Source organism: Ictalurus punctatus, chromosome 6, assembly GCF_001660625.3.
Source record: "Ictalurus punctatus breed USDA103 chromosome 6, Coco_2.0, whole genome shotgun sequence".
NCBI classification, from domain to species: domain Eukaryota; kingdom Metazoa; phylum Chordata; class Actinopteri; order Siluriformes; family Ictaluridae; genus Ictalurus; species Ictalurus punctatus.
Window position 1 is genome coordinate 7,678,191 of NC_030421.2, and position 19,482 is coordinate 7,697,672.

A 19,482-nucleotide genomic window follows, 5' to 3' on the forward strand; every position below is an offset into this window, starting at 1 on the left:
GGAGTGAGAGGGCTGACAGGTCGGAGAGTTGAGGAAAACTCAAACAGTGTGGATGTGACTTTTATCCCCGCAGATGAGATGGAGCTCCCGGTCATGGCTCCTGCTCCGAGCAGATAAAAGCTCCAATCGATTTCACAGCCTCTCAATCCCGAGGCACAGACAGCATGGGCTCAATCTGCGCCTGAAGGGTGTCACTGCCCAGCTTCCATCAAACACACACACACACACACACACACACACACACACACAGAGACACACACCCTCTCGAACAATGTCAGCACTAGCCTCCACCAGCGCCACACTGCACAGCACGCTGAACACTCAGGGTTGTATGTGAGGGGACACAGCGAGGACATCGTGCTGCTTTAAAAACTGACCTCCGCCTCAGCATTCATATCTGGATTACACAAAATCACTGTTATCAAGCCTTACACACCATTATTCTGTGAATGTCAGGGTTTTTTTTTAATGTCAAAACAATAAAATGAGGATCCGTATAAAGCAGAGGAGGTGATTATGGAGAAATCAGGGTTGCCAGATAGAGAGATGAACAGAGGGAGAGAGACAGAACGAGGTGAAAGCGAGCGAGAGACACAAACAAACAAAAGAAAAGGAGAGAGACAGGGACTACGGAAGTATGAAAAGAAAAGAGATAAAAAGAGACATGACAGCAAAATGAACAGAGAGTGACAGGAAGAGACAGACAGAGGAAGAGACAGAGACAGACAGAGGAAGAGACAGACACAGGAAGATACACAGAGACACTGGAAGAGGAAGAGATAGGAAGAGACAGAGACACACAGGAAGAGACAGAGGACGAGACAGAGGAAGAGACAGAGACACACAGGAAGAGACAGAGACACAGGCACACAGGAAGAGACAGAGACACAGGCACACAGGAAGAGACAGAGACACAGGAAGAGACAGACACAGGCACACAGGAAGAGACAGAGGACGAGACTGAGACAGACAGAGGAAGGGACAGAGACACAGGAAGGGAGTGTGTGTAATTCTGCCTTGTGATGGGTTTGCGCAAGTGGCGAGAAAATACTTCTCCGTGCCTTGTACGAGCGTGGACAGCGAACGGACCTTAGGCTCCGCATCTAACGTTAATGAAGGAGAAAAGAAATCGACTAAGCTGCGATAAAGCAGAGATGATTTTTCTTGTGAAGAACTTACCTCTTACTCTTAAATACGGGAGCTGAATGATGAGCGGTTGTGAGCCAAAGTGTTCAGAATTGTTAATGCCATTTAAGAACATTCAAAAAAAGTTTCATGTTCAATGATAAAGCAGAAATGCTTTTGTTTGTGGTGAGTGAATGCGAGCCTACTCGAGAACGAATAAGGTGCACGGCTTATTTCCAGCATATTGAGGAGTCGAGAGAGAGAGAGAGAGAGAGAGAGAGAGAGAGTAATACCGTGCTGAAATTGGCGAAGAGACCGACAGGAGATGATCCATCCACGGGGAAAGGCATAAACGGTTTCATGTCCAGCGTGGACTGCATCATCAGAGGAGGCGTACGCACAAGAGCCGGGAGCGTGTTACTGTGGCATGAACTTCCTGTAGGACACCGAAAGAAAGAGAGACACACACGTTAAAATGACTTTGCTCGGATTAGGAACAATGGGGTTCTATGAGGCACTGGAACATGCGTGGATTAAATTATATAAAAGTACCCAAGAAAAGAATCTGGAGAGAACGAGTAGTCGATGGAACATAAAATTGTCATCCTTTTTTCTTGAGAGAGCAAGAGCGAGAGAGAGAGAGAGAGAGAGAGAGAGAGAGAGAGAGAGAGAGAGAGAGAGAGAGAGAGATGGATAGACTGATAAGAGCAAGTTATTCTCATTATGTCTCTATTCTATAAAAAACTAAAATTAGAAATAAAATAAAAATAAAAACAGCAAACTGATTAATCTAGTGCCTACCATTTTGCAAACCTGCACGCACAAAAGTGATGTACAGTATCTCACAAAAGTGAGTACACCCGTCACGTTTTTGTAAATATTTGATTCTATCTTTTCATGTGACAACACTGAAGAAATGACACTTTGCTACAATGTAAAGTAGTGAGTGTACAGCTTGTGTAACAGTGTAAATTTGCTGTCCCCTCAAAATAACTCAACACACAGCCATTAATGTCTAAACCGCTGGCAACAAAAGTGAGTACACCCCTAAGTGAAAATGTCCAAATTGGGCCCAAAGTGACAATATTTTGTGTGGCCACCATTATTTTCCAGCACTGCCTTAACCCCCTTGGGTATGGAGTTCACCAGATCTTCACAGGTTGCCACTGGAGTCCTCTTCCTTTCCTCCATGACGACATCACGGAGCTGGTGGATGTTAGAGACCTTGTGCTCCTCCACCTTCCGTTTGAGGATGCCCCACAGATGCTCAATAGGGTTTAGGTCTGGAGACATGATTGGCCAGTCCATCACCTTCACCCTCAGCTTCTTTAGCAAGGCAGTGATCGTCTTGGAGGTGTGTTTGGGGTCGTTATCATGCTGGAATACTGCCCTGCAGCCCAGTCTCCGAAGGCATTCCGAAGTAGCTCCCCAGTGCCAGCAACACTCATGCAGCCCCAGACCATGACACTCCCACCACCATGCTTGACTGTAGGCAAGACACACTTGTCTTTGCACTCCTCACCTGGTTGCCGCCTCACACGCTTGACACCATCTGAACCAAATAAGTTTGTCTTGGTCTCATCAGACCACAGGACATGGTTCCAGTAATTCATGTCCTTAGTCTGCTTGTCTACAGCAAACTGTTTGCAGGCTTTCTTGTGCATCATTTGTAGAAGAGGCTTCCTTCTGGGACGACAGCCATGCAGACCAATTTGCAGTGTGTGGCGTATGGTCTGAGCACTGACAGGCTGATGCCCCACCCCTTCAACCTCTGCAGCAATGCTGGCAGCACTCATATGTCTATTTCCCAAACACAAACTCTGGAGATGACACTGAGCAAATGCACTCAACTTCTTTGGTTGACCATGGCGAGGCCTGTTCCGAGTAGAATCTGTCCTGTTGGTCTTGGCCGTGCTGCTGCAGATCCTCAGATCCTTAGAGAGTTCTTTGCCATGAGGTGCCATGTTGAACTTCCAGTGACCAGTATGAGGGAGTGTGAGAGCGATGACACCAAGTTTAACACACCTGCTCCCCATTCACACCCGAGACCTTGTAACACTAACAAGTCACATGACACCGGGGAGGGAAAATGACTAATTGGGCCCAATTTGGACATTTTCACTTAGGGGTGTACTCACTTTTGTTGCCAGCGGTTTAGACATTAAGGGCTGTGTGTTGAGTTATTTTGAGGGGACAGCAAATTTACACTGTTACACAAGCTGTACACTCACTACTTTACATTGTAGCAAAGTGTCATTTCTTCAGTGTTGTCACATGAAAAGATACAATCAAATATTTACAAAAACGTGAGGGGTGTACTCACTTTTGTGAGATACTGTATGGCAGAATTCTTCAACATGAACACGAACCTGCGATTATAAGCCCCGCCCCCAAACAAGCCTAGAATCAATCCTGACTGTGGGGCAAGTGTGAAAACACAACAGCATGGTACAACAAGGGACTGCAACCATTTCAACATTCAAGCGATGCTGTGGGAGGAACAATCACAAAATGCTAAATATTTTTCATGTATAATACAGTGTTCATTTGGCGCTAGCTTGCCATCGGAAGCAACTTAGGGCACAGCGTCTTGCCCGAGGACACTTCGGGAATCGAAACGCCAACCCTACGATTAGTGGACAACCCGCTCTACCACCTCAGCCACAGCCGCTCACCTCACAACAAACACTTTACTCAGAACAATAGTCTTATAAAAGTCTTAGGCCCCGGATGTGGTTTGAATAACTGGATCACAGTGCGTCTTAGACAAATTTGACTTCGTTTACACCTGTACGTGTGATAAACCAGGACACATGTTAATGCCAGGTGTGAACGGGGTTTAACATTATGCCATGAAACATGAAAAAAAATATATATAACAGGTCATATAACAAAAAACAAAAAAAACACGTGCATAAAAAGAGCCTTTTTTTCCCCCAATCCAAATGAATCCATAAATCCACAATGCAGGGATCATCTACAGTCTCCTCCAGATTTAGTACGAGGAAAACAAAACACAACACCGCATTTCCCCCGACAAACCAGTCTTATTCTGGGTTTCACATTTCCACCACCTTTCCTCACGAACTTCTTCCTTCCCGTCTCTGGAAAATACTTTGTGAAGAAGAAGAGGCATGGCACAAAGAGTTTTCTTCTACACTTAATCACGCTGCACGGATCTCCAGCGCCAAAAGAACACCATGAGATCTGTGCTGATGCAGCAGGGACAAGATCTTCCACTTCACTCCATACCAGCCAGATCATCCATCAGAGCTACTGCTGCTTAAAAAAAACAAGGAGAGGGGAAAAAAAAAAAGAAAAAAAAAAAGACCTCGACGATCCGCCACAGTCCACCGATGGTGAATATTTAACATGCTGGGTTAAATATTCATACTTCATACAAATAATATACTTGATTAGTTATATGCACTAATCAAACCACGGCAAACCAGGATCCAAGGAACACTGGAGTTCACTTTCTAACCACAAATACAAATCTGTGTGTTTCTGCTGCCCAAAAAATAATGTAATAGCAAAGAAATGTGCCCCCCCATCAGATTTTGTCCTCAGGGTAAAAAGCATGACACGTTATTTGAAATCAATTGCTCGGCGCTGTCAGAGCTGCTCATGCACATGGATCACTCGGCAAAAATAAAGCCAGCAAAACAGCTCTTATAACGAGAGAGTAAAGATATGTTTTTCCTACAATGTTCGTCTTTGTTCCAGGAAACCAAAAATTCCCAACTGATATCTTGTTTTAACAGTGAAATCTCCATCCATCTTCCATACCGCTTATCCTACTCAGGGTTGCGGGGAGCCTGGAGCCTAACACAGTGAACTCGGGGCACAAGGCAGGGGACACCCTAGACCCCAAGGTGCCAAGCCGTCGCAGGGCACAATCGCACACCCATTCACACACTACGAACAATTTGGAAACGCCAATCAGCCTACAACACGTCTTTGGACTGGCGGAGGAAACCAGAGTACTAGGAGGAAACTCCCGAAGCACGGGGAGAACAAACAAACTCCGTGCACACAGGGTGTTGGCGGGATTCAAACCCCCAACCGGGGAGGTGCGAGGCGAACGTGTTAACCACTAAGCAATCAATTTTTTTTGTTTAGGATGTACAGTAAATGATATCACCCACGTGATTATAGGCGTCCCACGTCTTCTGAACACCAGCGTCTCCTTTTAACTAAGTTGTCATGTTACTGAGAAACCCTAAAGCCGAAACAGCTCTGTCCTGAAGACACTCCCGTGTTGGAAAACTTAAAGGTTTGTACAGCTGTACTTCTGACTGTTACAAAGGGCTCAGACTGGAGCCGGTGATCAAATCCTGAGGGTGATGATGATGATGATGACACAGCAATCTACGGCCAGGACTCCAACAGGGCAAAATTGGCCTTGCTCTCTGGGTGGGAGGGGCATACTCTGTCTTCGCGATCAATCACAGTGACACTAACCAATCGTCAACGTCCACTCCAGCAGCTCAGGTATAAGGAAGATAGCGGACAACAATTACTCTAAATCAGAAATACTGTTGCTAGGTGGTTCTACATGCTACCTGCTACTCTCCTGCAAGCTACTACTAGCTTTAAAAGGCATATTTATTTACTTTTTAAACCACTTATACTCTTGGTGCTTGTTCTTTAACCAAGGTGTGTTTTTTTTGTTTGTTTTTTCTTGCACAGCCCAAAGTGCACTTTTTATTTTCTCTTGAATCGGTCTTACACTCCGTTATAGTTTTCTTCATACTTTTATTGCTCTAGGCCACTTTTACAGCTCTGTGCAGGATTCGACTCTGCCTCAGCTGTGAACTGTTTGTCGAAAACCTGGTGTGAACTCGTGTCATATTACCGTGGAGACAAGATTGAGTCAAAGAAAATGGTTTCTATATGCTAAGAGGTGCTCATATGAAGACTTTGGGATTAGGAAGATAAACCCGTTGTCCTTGGATGAGGACGTCACACTTTTCACAAACACCAATACACTAATATTTCCCTTTCGCTCAAACAGAGGGGTTATTGTGTGTCAAATCAAAACCAATGTTACTGATTCTGTATGTATTTCCAAAAAGGTGTCATTTTAATCAGAAGTGATTGGCTAAAAAAAAAAATTCAGAATCTGTATCTAAATAACCTATTTACTGTACAATACCACTCACTTTGGATTGTAGTGATCATATACGTATATTTTATTTTCAAGACCAACATGTCAGTTCCAACCAGCCTCTGATACGGACTCGTTTTTGGCATTCTACAGTATGTATAAAAAGTCCACCCAGCCCGATTAAAATAGCAGTGATGTTAAAAAAAAAAAAAAAAAAAACATTTTTTTAAAAATTATGAAATTGAAATAAATCTGGCTAGATCTTTTTCCACAGCCATCTTCAAAATCATTCCACAGGTTTTCATTAGGATTTTGGTCTGGGTTCTGATCCAAAACATTGATCATTTTCTGAAGCCATATCTTTCTCGACTTGGATTTGCGCTTTGGGTCATTATCATGCTGGAAGGTGAAATTTTTCTTCATCTTCAGCCTGCCAAGATACATTGATATTGGAGCTATCCATGATTCTCTCCACTCCACGTTGACTAAAGCCCCAGCTCCTGCTGAAGAGCAGAGGCAGCAGCCCCTCCCCCTATAGCATGATCCTGCCACCACCATGCTTCACCATGAGTATTGGGTAATAATCTGGTTTGTTTTTGCACAAAACATATCTTTTGGATGTGTGCGCAAAAAGTTCTACCTTGGACTCATCAAAACTACATTTTGCCACATGGTTTGGGGTGAAGTGATCTGAGATGTTGTTTTGAATGTGATTGTACAGTCACATGCCCCATTATAATATGATATTACAACAAAACTGGTTGATATAGCAACTGAGCTGACCTGATTTAACTTTATTTTTACTCAACCCCCCCACAAAAACCTGCGATTTTAAGAGGAGTGTGTAGACCTTTTATATCGACCCTACCGCTCTAAGTCAGTAATAACACACCACTTTGGGCTCACGTTACTGAACGATGATGTAGTCTTAATGGCAGGTAATTTCTCAAAATTAGATATTTGATAAGTGCTGAAATAAAAGCAGTGCGTGTATGTGTGTGTGTGTGTGTGTGTGTGTGTAGACAAGCAAAGCAACAGTTCAAGAGTATTCAATAACCAGCCAACCAGCCTCCATCAGGAGTCACGCTGGTGATTTGTGACTCGGGAGTCCAAATAGAGAACTTGAAACACACACACGCACACAAACACACACACACACACACACACACACACACACACACACACACACACACACACACACACACACACAGCTGGGCAGTGCAGTTAAACTGCTGCGGCAAAGCAACTGACAAGGTGATAATTATCCTCATTTAATGATTAATAATACAAAACAATTAACAATATCAACATGATCCTAGTGCTGAGAATAGTGGAAATAATGAAGACATTTTTTTAAAGACACTATCTGGCCCGAAGGATATTCCCTAAGGATGTATTCTACGTGTGACAATAATACATCAAGCCGTTCTGAGACACGCCCTTACATCCTGTTTAATCTGCACATTACTGCCAAAATTACTGTGTAGGTAGTCGAGACTGTCCTCGATCAGAAGAAGAAGAATAAGAAGACGACCTACCCTAATAATGTAACAAATAATGTAGCACAAAATATCACAAATCAGTTTCTCTTCCATTCGTTCTGCAGATTTTAGACCTGCTTTCAAAAGCAGTGATAACGCTTAACTAAAGCAAGGCCATTGCTGACACAACTAATAACATTACACATTACAAATAATAAATTAATTAAATAACACACTATTCAGGTCTCATCCCAGAGTATTTTTGCTTTACAGCAAATCTCCTAGTCCTTTAATTGTACTGTACTTACTAAATAATGAATAGTATTTACTGAACAGTATGATTAATAATTGAATAAATAAGCAGGGACTTTAAGTACTTAAAAAGTCAGATTAAGCCTTAAATAATGTGAAAATACTGTCTCTCTTTGTTTCTCTGTCGATTCAACTCAGTCTGCTTTGGTGGAGTTTTCCCCCAACCCCTAACTGATTTTCCTTACGCAATCAGTTCGGGTGACCCGGTACCCTCTGTACCCTCAGGTTCCTGACAGGAGTGGAACCTGATGTGGTCTTCTTTTGGTGTAGCTCATCCACCGCAAGGTTCAATGTGTTGTGCGTCGAGATGCATTTCTGCTCACCGCGGTTGTAAGGAGTGATTAATTGAGTTACTTCCTGTCAGGTGAACCAGGCTAGCCATTCACAGAACTTCTACTCACTGGATGTTTTTTGTTTTTTCGCACCATTCGCTGTAAACTCTAGAGACTGGTATGTGTGAAAATCCAAGTTGATCTGCAGTTTCTGGAAAAACTCAAAACCAGCCCATCTGACACAACCAACCATGCCACAGTCAAAGTCCCGGAGATCCCGTCTTTCCCCATTCTGATGTTTGATATGAACATCAAATGAAGCTCTTGACTTGTATCTGCATGATTTTATGCGCTGCTGCTACATGATTGCCAGATTGGATAATTACACAAATGAACAGATGTACAGATGTTCCTGTTAAATTACTACGTCACTGATCTTTCAGGATTCTCTCTCTCTCACCTTTGCTCACTCTTATTTGTTTAGGTTCCTTGTCCGTTTCATGCGCTACATCATATACTGGGGGATCAACATTCAATGGTCATTTTGCTGAGAATCTCAGACACACACACAGAGAGAGAGAGAGAGAAAGAGAGAGAGAGCGACAACATTGCTTTTGTAATTACACTGCTGTTCTGTTTGGTCTCCAGCTGTAAAAGTGTGTCTTGGTGCTACAGGTATAATAATGCAGACATCCACACACACATACACACACACACACGATTATTATTCGCCCCAGGCCATCTGTATGAATGTTACATATATCTCATACATCACCCATGATGACTGCTCTCCTAATTACTTGTTTCATTTTTTTATCAGCCAGGCTGCAAGTACACGGCGGCTCTGCTTTCCACTCTCACGAAGCAAGCCTTGTTTGTGATTAGTGTTTGAAGAAATATCACAGAAGCTTGTGCACGTCTTACCGATCCGCCTGCTTAGGATTCCAATATAGACTCTCTTTTTTTTTTTGCTTTGTTCCCCATCTACACTTCTTTCACAGACATTTTCAGAATCAGTACTCTAATATAACTCTACACGCAGTAAAATACACACACATACACACACACACACAAAAAAAAAATCAGAGCATCCATGTCAATCACATATTTCCCCCCCAAAAGCCAATACTTCAGCATACTACAGACAGATCCAAATGAAAAAAAACAATGTTATTTCTATTGTTTTTTTAAAAAAACAAACAAACAAACAAACAAACAACAAAAAAAAGCACACCTCACTTGCTTCACCTAGAACCAGTTGAATAATCTCCTGACTGATCACTTCAACCTAGGATGAAACTGTTGGGCGTGGTCCCTTCCAGAATGTCCCCGCCCCCATCCGCAGTGCACAAGGGCGCACTGAATGTTTTGATGAGGATGTTAATCATATGATTTGGCCTTCACACTTAGCGGATCTCAACCCAGAGAGCTGTAGAATCAATGCCAAGGAGCACTGAAGCTGTTCTCCTGGTTCGTCATGGCTATATATAATATAATACTATAATATACTTGATGGACCTTTTTTATTCCACGCGTGAGCAATAATATCTCAACATTGATCGTTATAAACTAATATGCCCTGATTAATCTGTCCTTGGAGTTAATTACGGAGGCTGAGTGGTGGATTCCATCATTTACACCCTACTGAAGCTAATTCAGTTAATGATCAGTGATGGATTTATTTCATTGTTGAATTAAATAAACATTATTTAATGGGCGTGTCCATTTGCACTGACGTCAATATATCTTTATGTTCATGGATATTCATATTGAAGTTCTTAGTTAAAGCTAAAGTGCATGAGATTTTTTATTTTTTATTTTATCCATGATTATTGAGTCAGAAAATGAAATAAATACATGAATAAAATGGTACTAATCAGCTCTGTGATGGGTCAGGGGTGTGAAGTCGGATTTGTTGGGAAATTTGTATACAGTTCCGATATGTGGACAGTCAGTACATTTACACGGACAACAATAATCCGATATTAACCCGATTAAGACGATACTCTGATTAAGAAACTAGCATGTAAACAGAGATTATTGATGACCTTAATCCGACTAAAGTCATACTCGAAGAAAGCACAAATGGAATTAAGACGTGTGCAGTACTCCTGTTTTAGTCGCATTATCGACGTGCGTTACAGACATGCACACATCTTAATCACACTATTAACGTCGTGTGGGAGTTTTCACTACATTCTGCGACAGGACACGTACACACACCGCAGTGCTCAACCGTTTAATAGCAAACAAGAGAGCACGGCTGCGTCCCAATCTGCGTACTTACCTACTATATAGTAGGTGAAATACATGTATCTCAGCTGCTATACAGACGGTAACTACGCGGTTTGGGACGCAGCCCACGACTTCAAGCAGTCGTCTATTATTGCCGTTAATCGATCTATATTCTATAACACGTAAAACGGGTACATGAAAGGAATATTCTCAAAGCGCCTCATGTAAACACCTTAATCAGAATATTGTCTTGTTCAGAATAAGGTCAATAATTAGATTACTGCTGTCCATGTAAACGTAGTCATTGTGAAACAGGGACTGGCAGGAGACACAGCAAATCAGGAGAGAGAGTGACAGAGCATGAGAAAATCAATGGATTTAGCAGTGATGGAGGGTTTTTTTTTTTTTGCTGAACAAGTGAGGCATTTATTCGTTTTCTAATTTGCTGGAAAGATAGTGATTGACAGTCAGCAGAATTAAACCCAGTTGTCAAGTCGTTTTATCTAAAGAGATAACGTTAGCTGAGTAGTGGGGATTAGTTGTGTATGGCGCATTTCAATACATGTTTGTGCTTTAAATTTGGTCACATCACCATCAGTGCATGCATTTCATCCATTCATTTGCATGCATTCATTTGTCTTTTAGAGAACAGCTAGAACAGTTATTACATTTTGCTCATTTGCTTTAGCTAGCTAGCTAGACACAGTTAGTGCTCTAGTTTACTCTTGTGCTAATTGGAGATGTGCAGGGTCATGGGACAAAAAGAGAGGGTGAAATCCCAACATAAAGCAGCTTTAAATGGTTTCCCATGTCATTATCAGATCATTCTGGCTCCTCACTTAAAAAAAATAAAAAAAGAAAGGAAAAAAAGAAAGAAAGAAAGAAAGAAAGAAAGAAAGAAAGTGTTATCCCATTTATAGCTGCCTAATATCACTAAGTCCCTACAATCTTCTCTTCACAGACTTTTCGTGAAACACGAAAAGTTTAGTAAACTTTGATATCTGCCATTTTCTGCAAATCCACAGTTTTGATGTTTCGGTAAACTGACTAAAAGTAAATAATGTTGATTTTTGGTATTTATTAGTATGTAATGTCAGACTGCTGTTGTCCCAGATGCTCCTTGACCATAATGGCAACCTCCTTTGTAGTTACCATAGCGACAACAATAAAGAGACAACCAGTAGGCTAGTGTAGAAATGACAACGTATGAATCCTTTCAGCGCTGCAACTCACAGTTGTAGCGTAACGGCAGCAAACGACGAGTCGCATGATGTCATTTATGTTTGCTCTTATGATGTCCCTTGTGGGCGTGGCCTGTACCAGGAGAAATGGTAGGAGCCAAAACGCAGATGGTCTGTGGTGCAATTTACAGCATGTTACTTGTTTAAAATAGATTTTTATTTTGTAAAGAACAGGAAAGAAGTTTTGGCACCAATGAGACTAAACACTGGTAGAAACTGATGTTAGAAGGAAAGCTTGGAAGGATCTCAGGAATTTACTGGGTTTGTAGTTTTACTGTGTCGTACTTCATTCACAGGAAATCCATCTGTGCATGTAGCATATCTGATAATCTATTGAGTGAGGGGGGCATGTAGTGATCTATATTTGCCATTACTGCCTGTGTACTGCTATCACTAATGTACTCTTCTTGTTACTAGTTATAATATATATATATATCTCCCCCTCACACATCACTTTTCACAGCCACAACTCAACATCATTCTGAATGCGAAGCTGATGAAGGTGATCAGTGTTATTTGGGAAACAGCGGTAACAGAACAAGAGACTCAGGAGTTTCCTAACAGGTTACATGCTTTTCAGAAGGTTCATCGCTGCTTTCATGTGCCTAGATTAAAGTCAGACCAAGCACCAACATCTTTCCACCTCTTTCCCTTTCTTTTTTTTGTATTTTTTTTTTTTTTTAAATGGACGATGTGAGCTCACAAGGAGCGCAAAGTGTGTTTTTGTGAGGGAGATGAAAAAGGCGCACTTAAAAAGGCAACAAGGATTTATCGAGTCTAGGCTGCCGGCGTCCAAGTAATTAACCTCTTAAAAGAGAAAAACAGCAGAAAAGAAAACACACTCCAATCAGCCAGTGTCACACGTCGGGGAAAGGACTTGATCTCGATTCAGTTCTTTGCTGGAAAAAGTACAGTTAAAACAACAAACACACAAACACACACACACACACACCTTACTATCCTAGTAAGGAACTACTATTGATGAAATTCTTAATTCAGCTAATTAATGTTATGTTAAGAACAGGAACAAAACAGAAAGCCTTTGGATATTTTAGTACTTTAAATAAAAGCTGCAGTTTTTGTAATTAATTTAATTAATTAGTCAATCAATCAATCATTCAATCAAATTAATATACTCCTCCTCCTCCTCCTACTAATACTAGTACCACTAATAATAATAATAAAGGTAGTTTTCCTAGTGAAGACCTCACTAGTGAACTGTCCTCACAAGCTACAAACGGTCACATATTCCTATTCTACTAGGGACGCTCCTTTCCCCACCAAGATATGAACTGAAGCCATATTCACTGTGCTTCACATCTACAAGCAATTTCATCTTCCACATCCAGTGGCCTCTGTGAACTCGTTGCACCTTTCAACAAATAGGGCAGGAGAGTTTCTTTTTCCCTTTTCCTCTGAAAGCTCACAGCACCACTCGTGTCACTTTGCCACCATGTAAAGAAAATGGATTATTAAAATAAAATAAAAATAATAATAATAATAATAATAATAATAATAAGGTTCAGGTTTACACAAGGTTCAGTCTAGCTGTAACAGCCAAAGTTTATGAGGCCCTGATCTGTAGTCAAAAACACCAAAATCTGAGGTCTCTTGTTTTGTGTGCGAACTGTGCACATGCACATTTCTCTTCCTGGGTGTAGAGAAAAAGTGGAATTGTGGGTAAACCGATTATGAGGCGATCCATCCCACTTAATTGTCAATCATATCAGCATAATTACTGATTATCGAGAGAGGTAAGTATGACAAAATGTCAAGTAAAATTGTATAAAAGGCACATCTAAAGATCTTTATCGTAGGGTTTTTATCCACGGGCGCATTTCAAACAGGAATCGGAGACCTTTTTTTTTTTTTCGGTCTGGCATTTCCAAAATAACTATGAGGCAAATAACGATACATGCGCGTTCATAGTGTAAAAGACAACAACGAGATTTTCACGCCATCGCAATAGAACGCACACATGGAGCCGCAAATTAAAATGTCAAAAAGAAGGAATATTCAGATTTATTTCTTAGATAAACCTCTTGCAAAAATGCCAAATAAAGGATATTCGTTTTGCTCTGTTTCGTGCAACAATATTTCGACTTTGTTGTAGAGATAATTACCATGCAGCTGCACTGCCAACATTGTCGAAAATGTATAAATGTTTATAAACGTGCGTAGCACACATTTTAGACGACACGGTTTTAGCCCTGTCCCCTACCTAATGCTGCTTCTCTCTCTCTCTCCATCTATCTATCTCTCTGCATGAACATCTGGCCATTTTAAAACACTTACTGTAAGTGCAAATGTCCGAACACCCTTACTTCAAAAACGACAAAACAGTGTTAGTATTTCCACTGGTTGGTAATGCTCTCCCAAAACACTACTGAATATTTGTATTCCCTCCTCCAGCTCCATGAAAGATCAATATACAGTATATTCTACTTTGAGGTCTCGTAAGAGCCATGTTCCCGACATTAACGGACTTTGAAATTTATTGCTCACAGCAACCTGCTTGAACTTTTCATGCCTTATACTGTACATGAGTTAAAGTAAACATGTTGACCGTTTCAAGCCATTAAACACCTTAACGAGGCGCATTCAAGGAAATTAACGGCAGTGTGTCAACAGGGACGCAAACTTTTGAGCTTGGTACTAAGAATGTGGTGAAAAGTGTTTTTCATCCATCCATCCATCTTCTATACCGCTTTATCCTTTTCAGGGTCATGAGGAAACCTGGAGCCTATCCCAGGGAGCATGGGGCACAAGGCGGGGTACACCCTGGACAGGGTACCAATCCATCGCAGGGCACAATCACATACACACTCACACACCCATTCATACACTACAGACACTTTGGACATGCCAATCAGCCTACCGTGCATGTGTTTGGACTGGGGGAGGAAACCGGAGTACCCGGAGGAAACCCCCGCAGCACGGGGAGAACATGCAAACTCCCCGCACACAGGGCCACGGTGGGAATCGAACCCCCCTGGAGGTGTGAGGCGAACGTGCTAGCCACTAAGCCACCATGCGCCCCAAAAGTGTATTTTTTATTTTTATTTTTTTTTAAAGCAGCAACTGAAATGTTATTCATTTTCATGGCCATTAAAAAGATTATTTATGAATCAAATTATACAGTCAAGTGTCTTGGAGGAAGCACGTGTTGGGCTTCACCCTCCCCAGATGGCAGCTGTTTAAGAGACAGCTGGATGGTGGGCGGAAATTGGTAGGTGACCAAATTGGGGAGAAAAATGGAGGGAGGGTGATTATGAGGCCTTTGTCGTCTTTTGGCCAAAAATTTTCAGTGGCTCAAATTTTGGCGCATCCCTAATAAATAACCGAGCCAACTGATCTTAGCCTAATACTTCTCTACTGCTCCAACTGTCCAAGTCAAGCATACACTGATCGATATTATCTCACATTAACGCACTGAAACATTCTCCATTTACCTTGAAAGAAAACACGGGCATGTTTTTCAAGCAGAAAAGTCGAGTTAAGACGAGATCACAGGACATTAAGGCATTAATAATGCGAGATGGGGTGAAAAAGTGGGCGGGGCTTCTAGAGTGTCAGGTATTATTAGTGAGTTAAGAGGCGGTCACAGTAGACTTTCAGCATGTGAAATTTCAATGTAAAACTTCTTTGCATGAGTTTGCGTTTCTGGTCACCAGCATTCGCATGCTGGAATGGAATGGAAAACGTAGTGTGATTCGCCCCCCCAGCTTAAAAAAAAAAAACCAAAAAACTATGCAACTGTCAATCATTCCAACTGAAATGTTGATTGGTGTATCTGCTGATTATACTGAAGAGAAAACAAGACTTTTAGTGTACCTTTGAGTGAAAGAACTTATGAAAACCAGCACACGTTGATGTGAAAATGCAGCGCTCCCTGTCAGGTCTGAAAGGGGTCGCTAATGACTCCGGCAGGTCCCTCATCTGTCTACACTCCACATCATCTTCTGCCGAACAATCCTCTGGAGGAGAAGCCTTTCTTAAAAGGTTACCTTATGTGCACTTCTTGTACAAGTACATTCCAAGAACATTTGCTGTAACCAAAGAAAAGCAGAGGGAGAAGTCACCGTAATCACCTGCTTATCGCTCCGAATTAGGGCACATGCCTTTAATTAACATTACAAGAGAAAAGGAGAGATTTCCTGCTGGGACTTTTATCCACATAAAACGGCTTGCTATCTGAAAGACAATGTGAAAGGCCACGGTCACACAAACATAAAAGAAAAGAGTGGCTTTTGTAAGGAGTGAAAAAGAAAAATGAGTTGAAGGACAAATGGAAGCGAAGAGTAATGGGGACTGGGGCACAGTAAACACATATTTTACCTCTGGCTCACTTTCTGCTGTAGAAAATATGACGAATAGACAAAGAGAGCAAGGTGTCCTGCTGAACCATGAAATATATACCCAAGAGATCTCTACATTTTATACACTATCGCGCCAATAAATATGAATCAACATGACAAAGAAAAAAAAAAAAACCACGAACCATCAATACTATTATTATTCTGTCCAAAAAGTGGGAAAAGTGAAGCCAATAGCGGTAACGTTAAACACGGAGAACATTCATGACTCATGTTTGGAACACTTGTGATTTTTTTTCCCCCCGCTCCAACACACCTAAAGGACCTGCTAATTACTCGACTACAGGATTTGAGTGTGTGAAATGCGAAAACGTGCAAAGCAGGGGGTCCTCACTGGGACGGGGAAACGATGCTGAATCCTTTATATAACACACAAAACCCCTCTTACATTTCTATGCTTCTGTGAGGCAGGTTTGGGTTTTTGTGCCGGCGGAGTTTAATCAGCATAATCCAGGTTTTAAAACCCGCTATTCTGATTTGAAATGGAGTTCCTCGATCTTTCTACACTCGACGATAAACGCCGTCTCGGAATTGCAAATTTGTAAGAATGAACACGAATCAAAAATGAATGAAATGTTTCAAAGCTTTAAAGGTTGAGAGTAAAGACAGGGTGCTAGCGACCATAGTTTTTCTTATAAATGTAAGAAGAAGAAAAAAAGTGAAACACTTTTTACAATTCCTACAATTTCACATGGACTGGACTAATTCAACTGACAGGTCACGTATGAATGGTAAGCCTTGTACCTTACAAATGCTGCTTGATTCTAATAACTATTAAATTACAATGAGTCATTTTATGTATTATAAACTATAGGCTGGAATTTCATGGGCTTTAATTTGAGGTGGAAAGAAAGGAAACATGAGGTTCCCACAGTAAGGAAATAAAACCATCATCCTGGTTTTAAAACAGCACAGCAAAGTCCGCCTCATCATGCAACGGCAAACGTTCCACTTTGTACAAATACACTGCATTTACCCGAGGAGCTATGGAGGAGATGAGGACTCTAATAGGGAAAATACTTTAATTTTTAAGTAAATATCATTGAAACACCCAGTGAAAACACTCACCACTGGACAAATTTTCATTTTCCACCTAGAACATATTTCGACACCTAAAGCTTTAAGAAGCCAGAAATGAAGTGGAAATGTTTTATTTCGTTTTTAATCTTCCTGATCTTCCTGCAAAGTTGTGTAAGGAGCCAGTTTAACAAACACGGCGGTAAAAAGTCAGTCTGCATAAAGATGTCTAAACCTTGCTAGCTAAGAGTGATTTCCTCACATAATGAACGTCACGCTTTGTTGGATAGTTGCAGCTCGTAATCAGATATGAGCTGTCAAAAGGTCCATGATTTTCCTGCACCACAGTCCGAAAGAAATCTCTGAATAGAGTTTTCACTTGCAGCAGATTTTTAGAGAAACATCTTATTTCATTGTAGTTTTCATGACAAATATATATATATATATATATATATATATATATATATATATATATATATATATATATATATATATATATATATATATATATATATATATATGTATATGTGTGTGCACACAGTGTGTCTCAAATGTCTCTATACATAGGGGATATTAACACCGTTTTGCAAAATGAAATACTTATATTATATATAATCAGGCAAGCACATCACACACAATTCAAAAAGACTGGACGTGTTGCGGACCGACCGAGAACAGAGCGTCCACGAACGTCCACTGACGATCGCCCAACCGACGTAGTGCTGGCAAACATAGTCCCTTATGCATGGAGACTTTTTCGACACCTTGTAGTATTAAATGTCAAAACATTCATATCTAAATACATAGACAAAAAAAATGTATTTGCCAAAAAAAATTTGCTGCTGGGCAATAAATCTCAGGAATGCGGTAATCCAGATAAAATTTCATGATTAGCCAGAACATAACAAATAAGATTTTGGGATTATTATTATTATTTTTTTTAGCATTATCAGTTACATCAGGAGATTTTACCCTGGACGATGTCCTCCTCAATTGTACCTCACTGCTCTGACTAGTAAAATAGACAGAAAAAGAGCGAGAGTGATCTTAAACTTTCTTAGCTGTGATCCAGATACAATATTAAGTGACTTTCTGGATCCACAGGGCCTCAAGAGAATGACATCAGCCACAAGTCTTAACACAGGGAGCGGATAATATTACACGCTTTTAGGCCACTTAAGCCTTTGTACATAGTGAAACAGACACGGTGGTCATGACTTCATGTTTTTTTTTTTCTTGCCATTTACATCATTGGAAGGTCACCAGTTTACACGATGCAGCTAGTGAAACACTGCATAAATAAAGAACAATAATAGAAAATGAAATCAGACAGATTAGGGATGATTTCCAACTGCAAATGATATTCTTTTTATTAATATTATTTTATTTTTTTTTTACTTTGTCCATTCTCAGTAACACAAACACATTCTGGTAAGCTGCAAAACAAGGCCGAAGCACCTGAATGCACAAAGAGGTGATCACACGCTGGAAACACATGAATAACATGAATAATAATGAATAACAATATACTACCTAACTGTAATCTACTTCCTTTAACATTTGACATGGAAGGCCAGAATCAAGCTCCTTATACTTATACCTGAGACCGAGCAACTGAGCATGACGTTAGACTGGATGATTCTGGCCAACCTAGGCCGGAATCTCTGTTTTCCTGGCCGAGATCGCCTCAGGCCAGACCTCACATAGCTCATGTACATCACAGAGTTGGGAAGACACTGTGGATGAGGCCAAGAAGTGCAAGAGGCTTAAGTATCCCAGTCTTGACAAGCGCTTCAGGCAGTGGTAGTTCAGTGGTTAAGGTTCTGGGCCACTGATCAGAAAGTCAAGCCCCAGCAACACCGAGCTGTCCAACGGTTGAGCAAAACCCTTGATGTTTTCTGCTCCATGGGCACTGGGTCATGGCCGACCTTGCATTCGGACCCCGGCTAAAGTCTTCTTCTAAGTGTGCTGTACTTGTGGTGGACCCCAAACGACACCAAAGTCATCGACTTCAAACAACGGCAAATTCTTCTTCAGCCTGCGGCAGATACTGAACATGACTGGAGAGCCAGGATCTGTTCAGTGGATGTAGGCTTCAAAGCATTTGTCACCATGTGCACAACCATGTTTCTAAAAGAGATGGAGTATGAGGCCAAGGCCATCATCAAGCCATCAATGCCCCTGAGAAAAGCCGGCAATGGCTCTGGATGAAGAGGAAGAATCAAGTGAACCTGCAGATGTAAGGTCTCACTACTGAACCTTCTGGATATTTAGTAATCTCATCCATGAAATAGTGAGGAATAAGCGCACCCA

General features: G+C 41.2%; 1 protein-coding gene across 3 annotated transcripts in view; it reads right to left on the reverse strand.

Moving 5' to 3' along the window:
• znf385b (zinc finger protein 385B) overlaps positions 1-19,482 on the reverse strand; it is a 210,200-nt gene that overhangs the window by 70,131 nt on the left and 120,587 nt on the right. For all 3 annotated transcript variants that reach the window (XM_017469946.3, XM_047156209.2, XM_047156207.2), the window contains one exon: positions 1,419-1,561. In XM_017469946.3, coding sequence (XP_017325435.1) covers positions 1,419-1,561 — 143 coding nt within the window. The remainder of the gene's footprint in view (positions 1-1,418; positions 1,562-19,482) is intronic.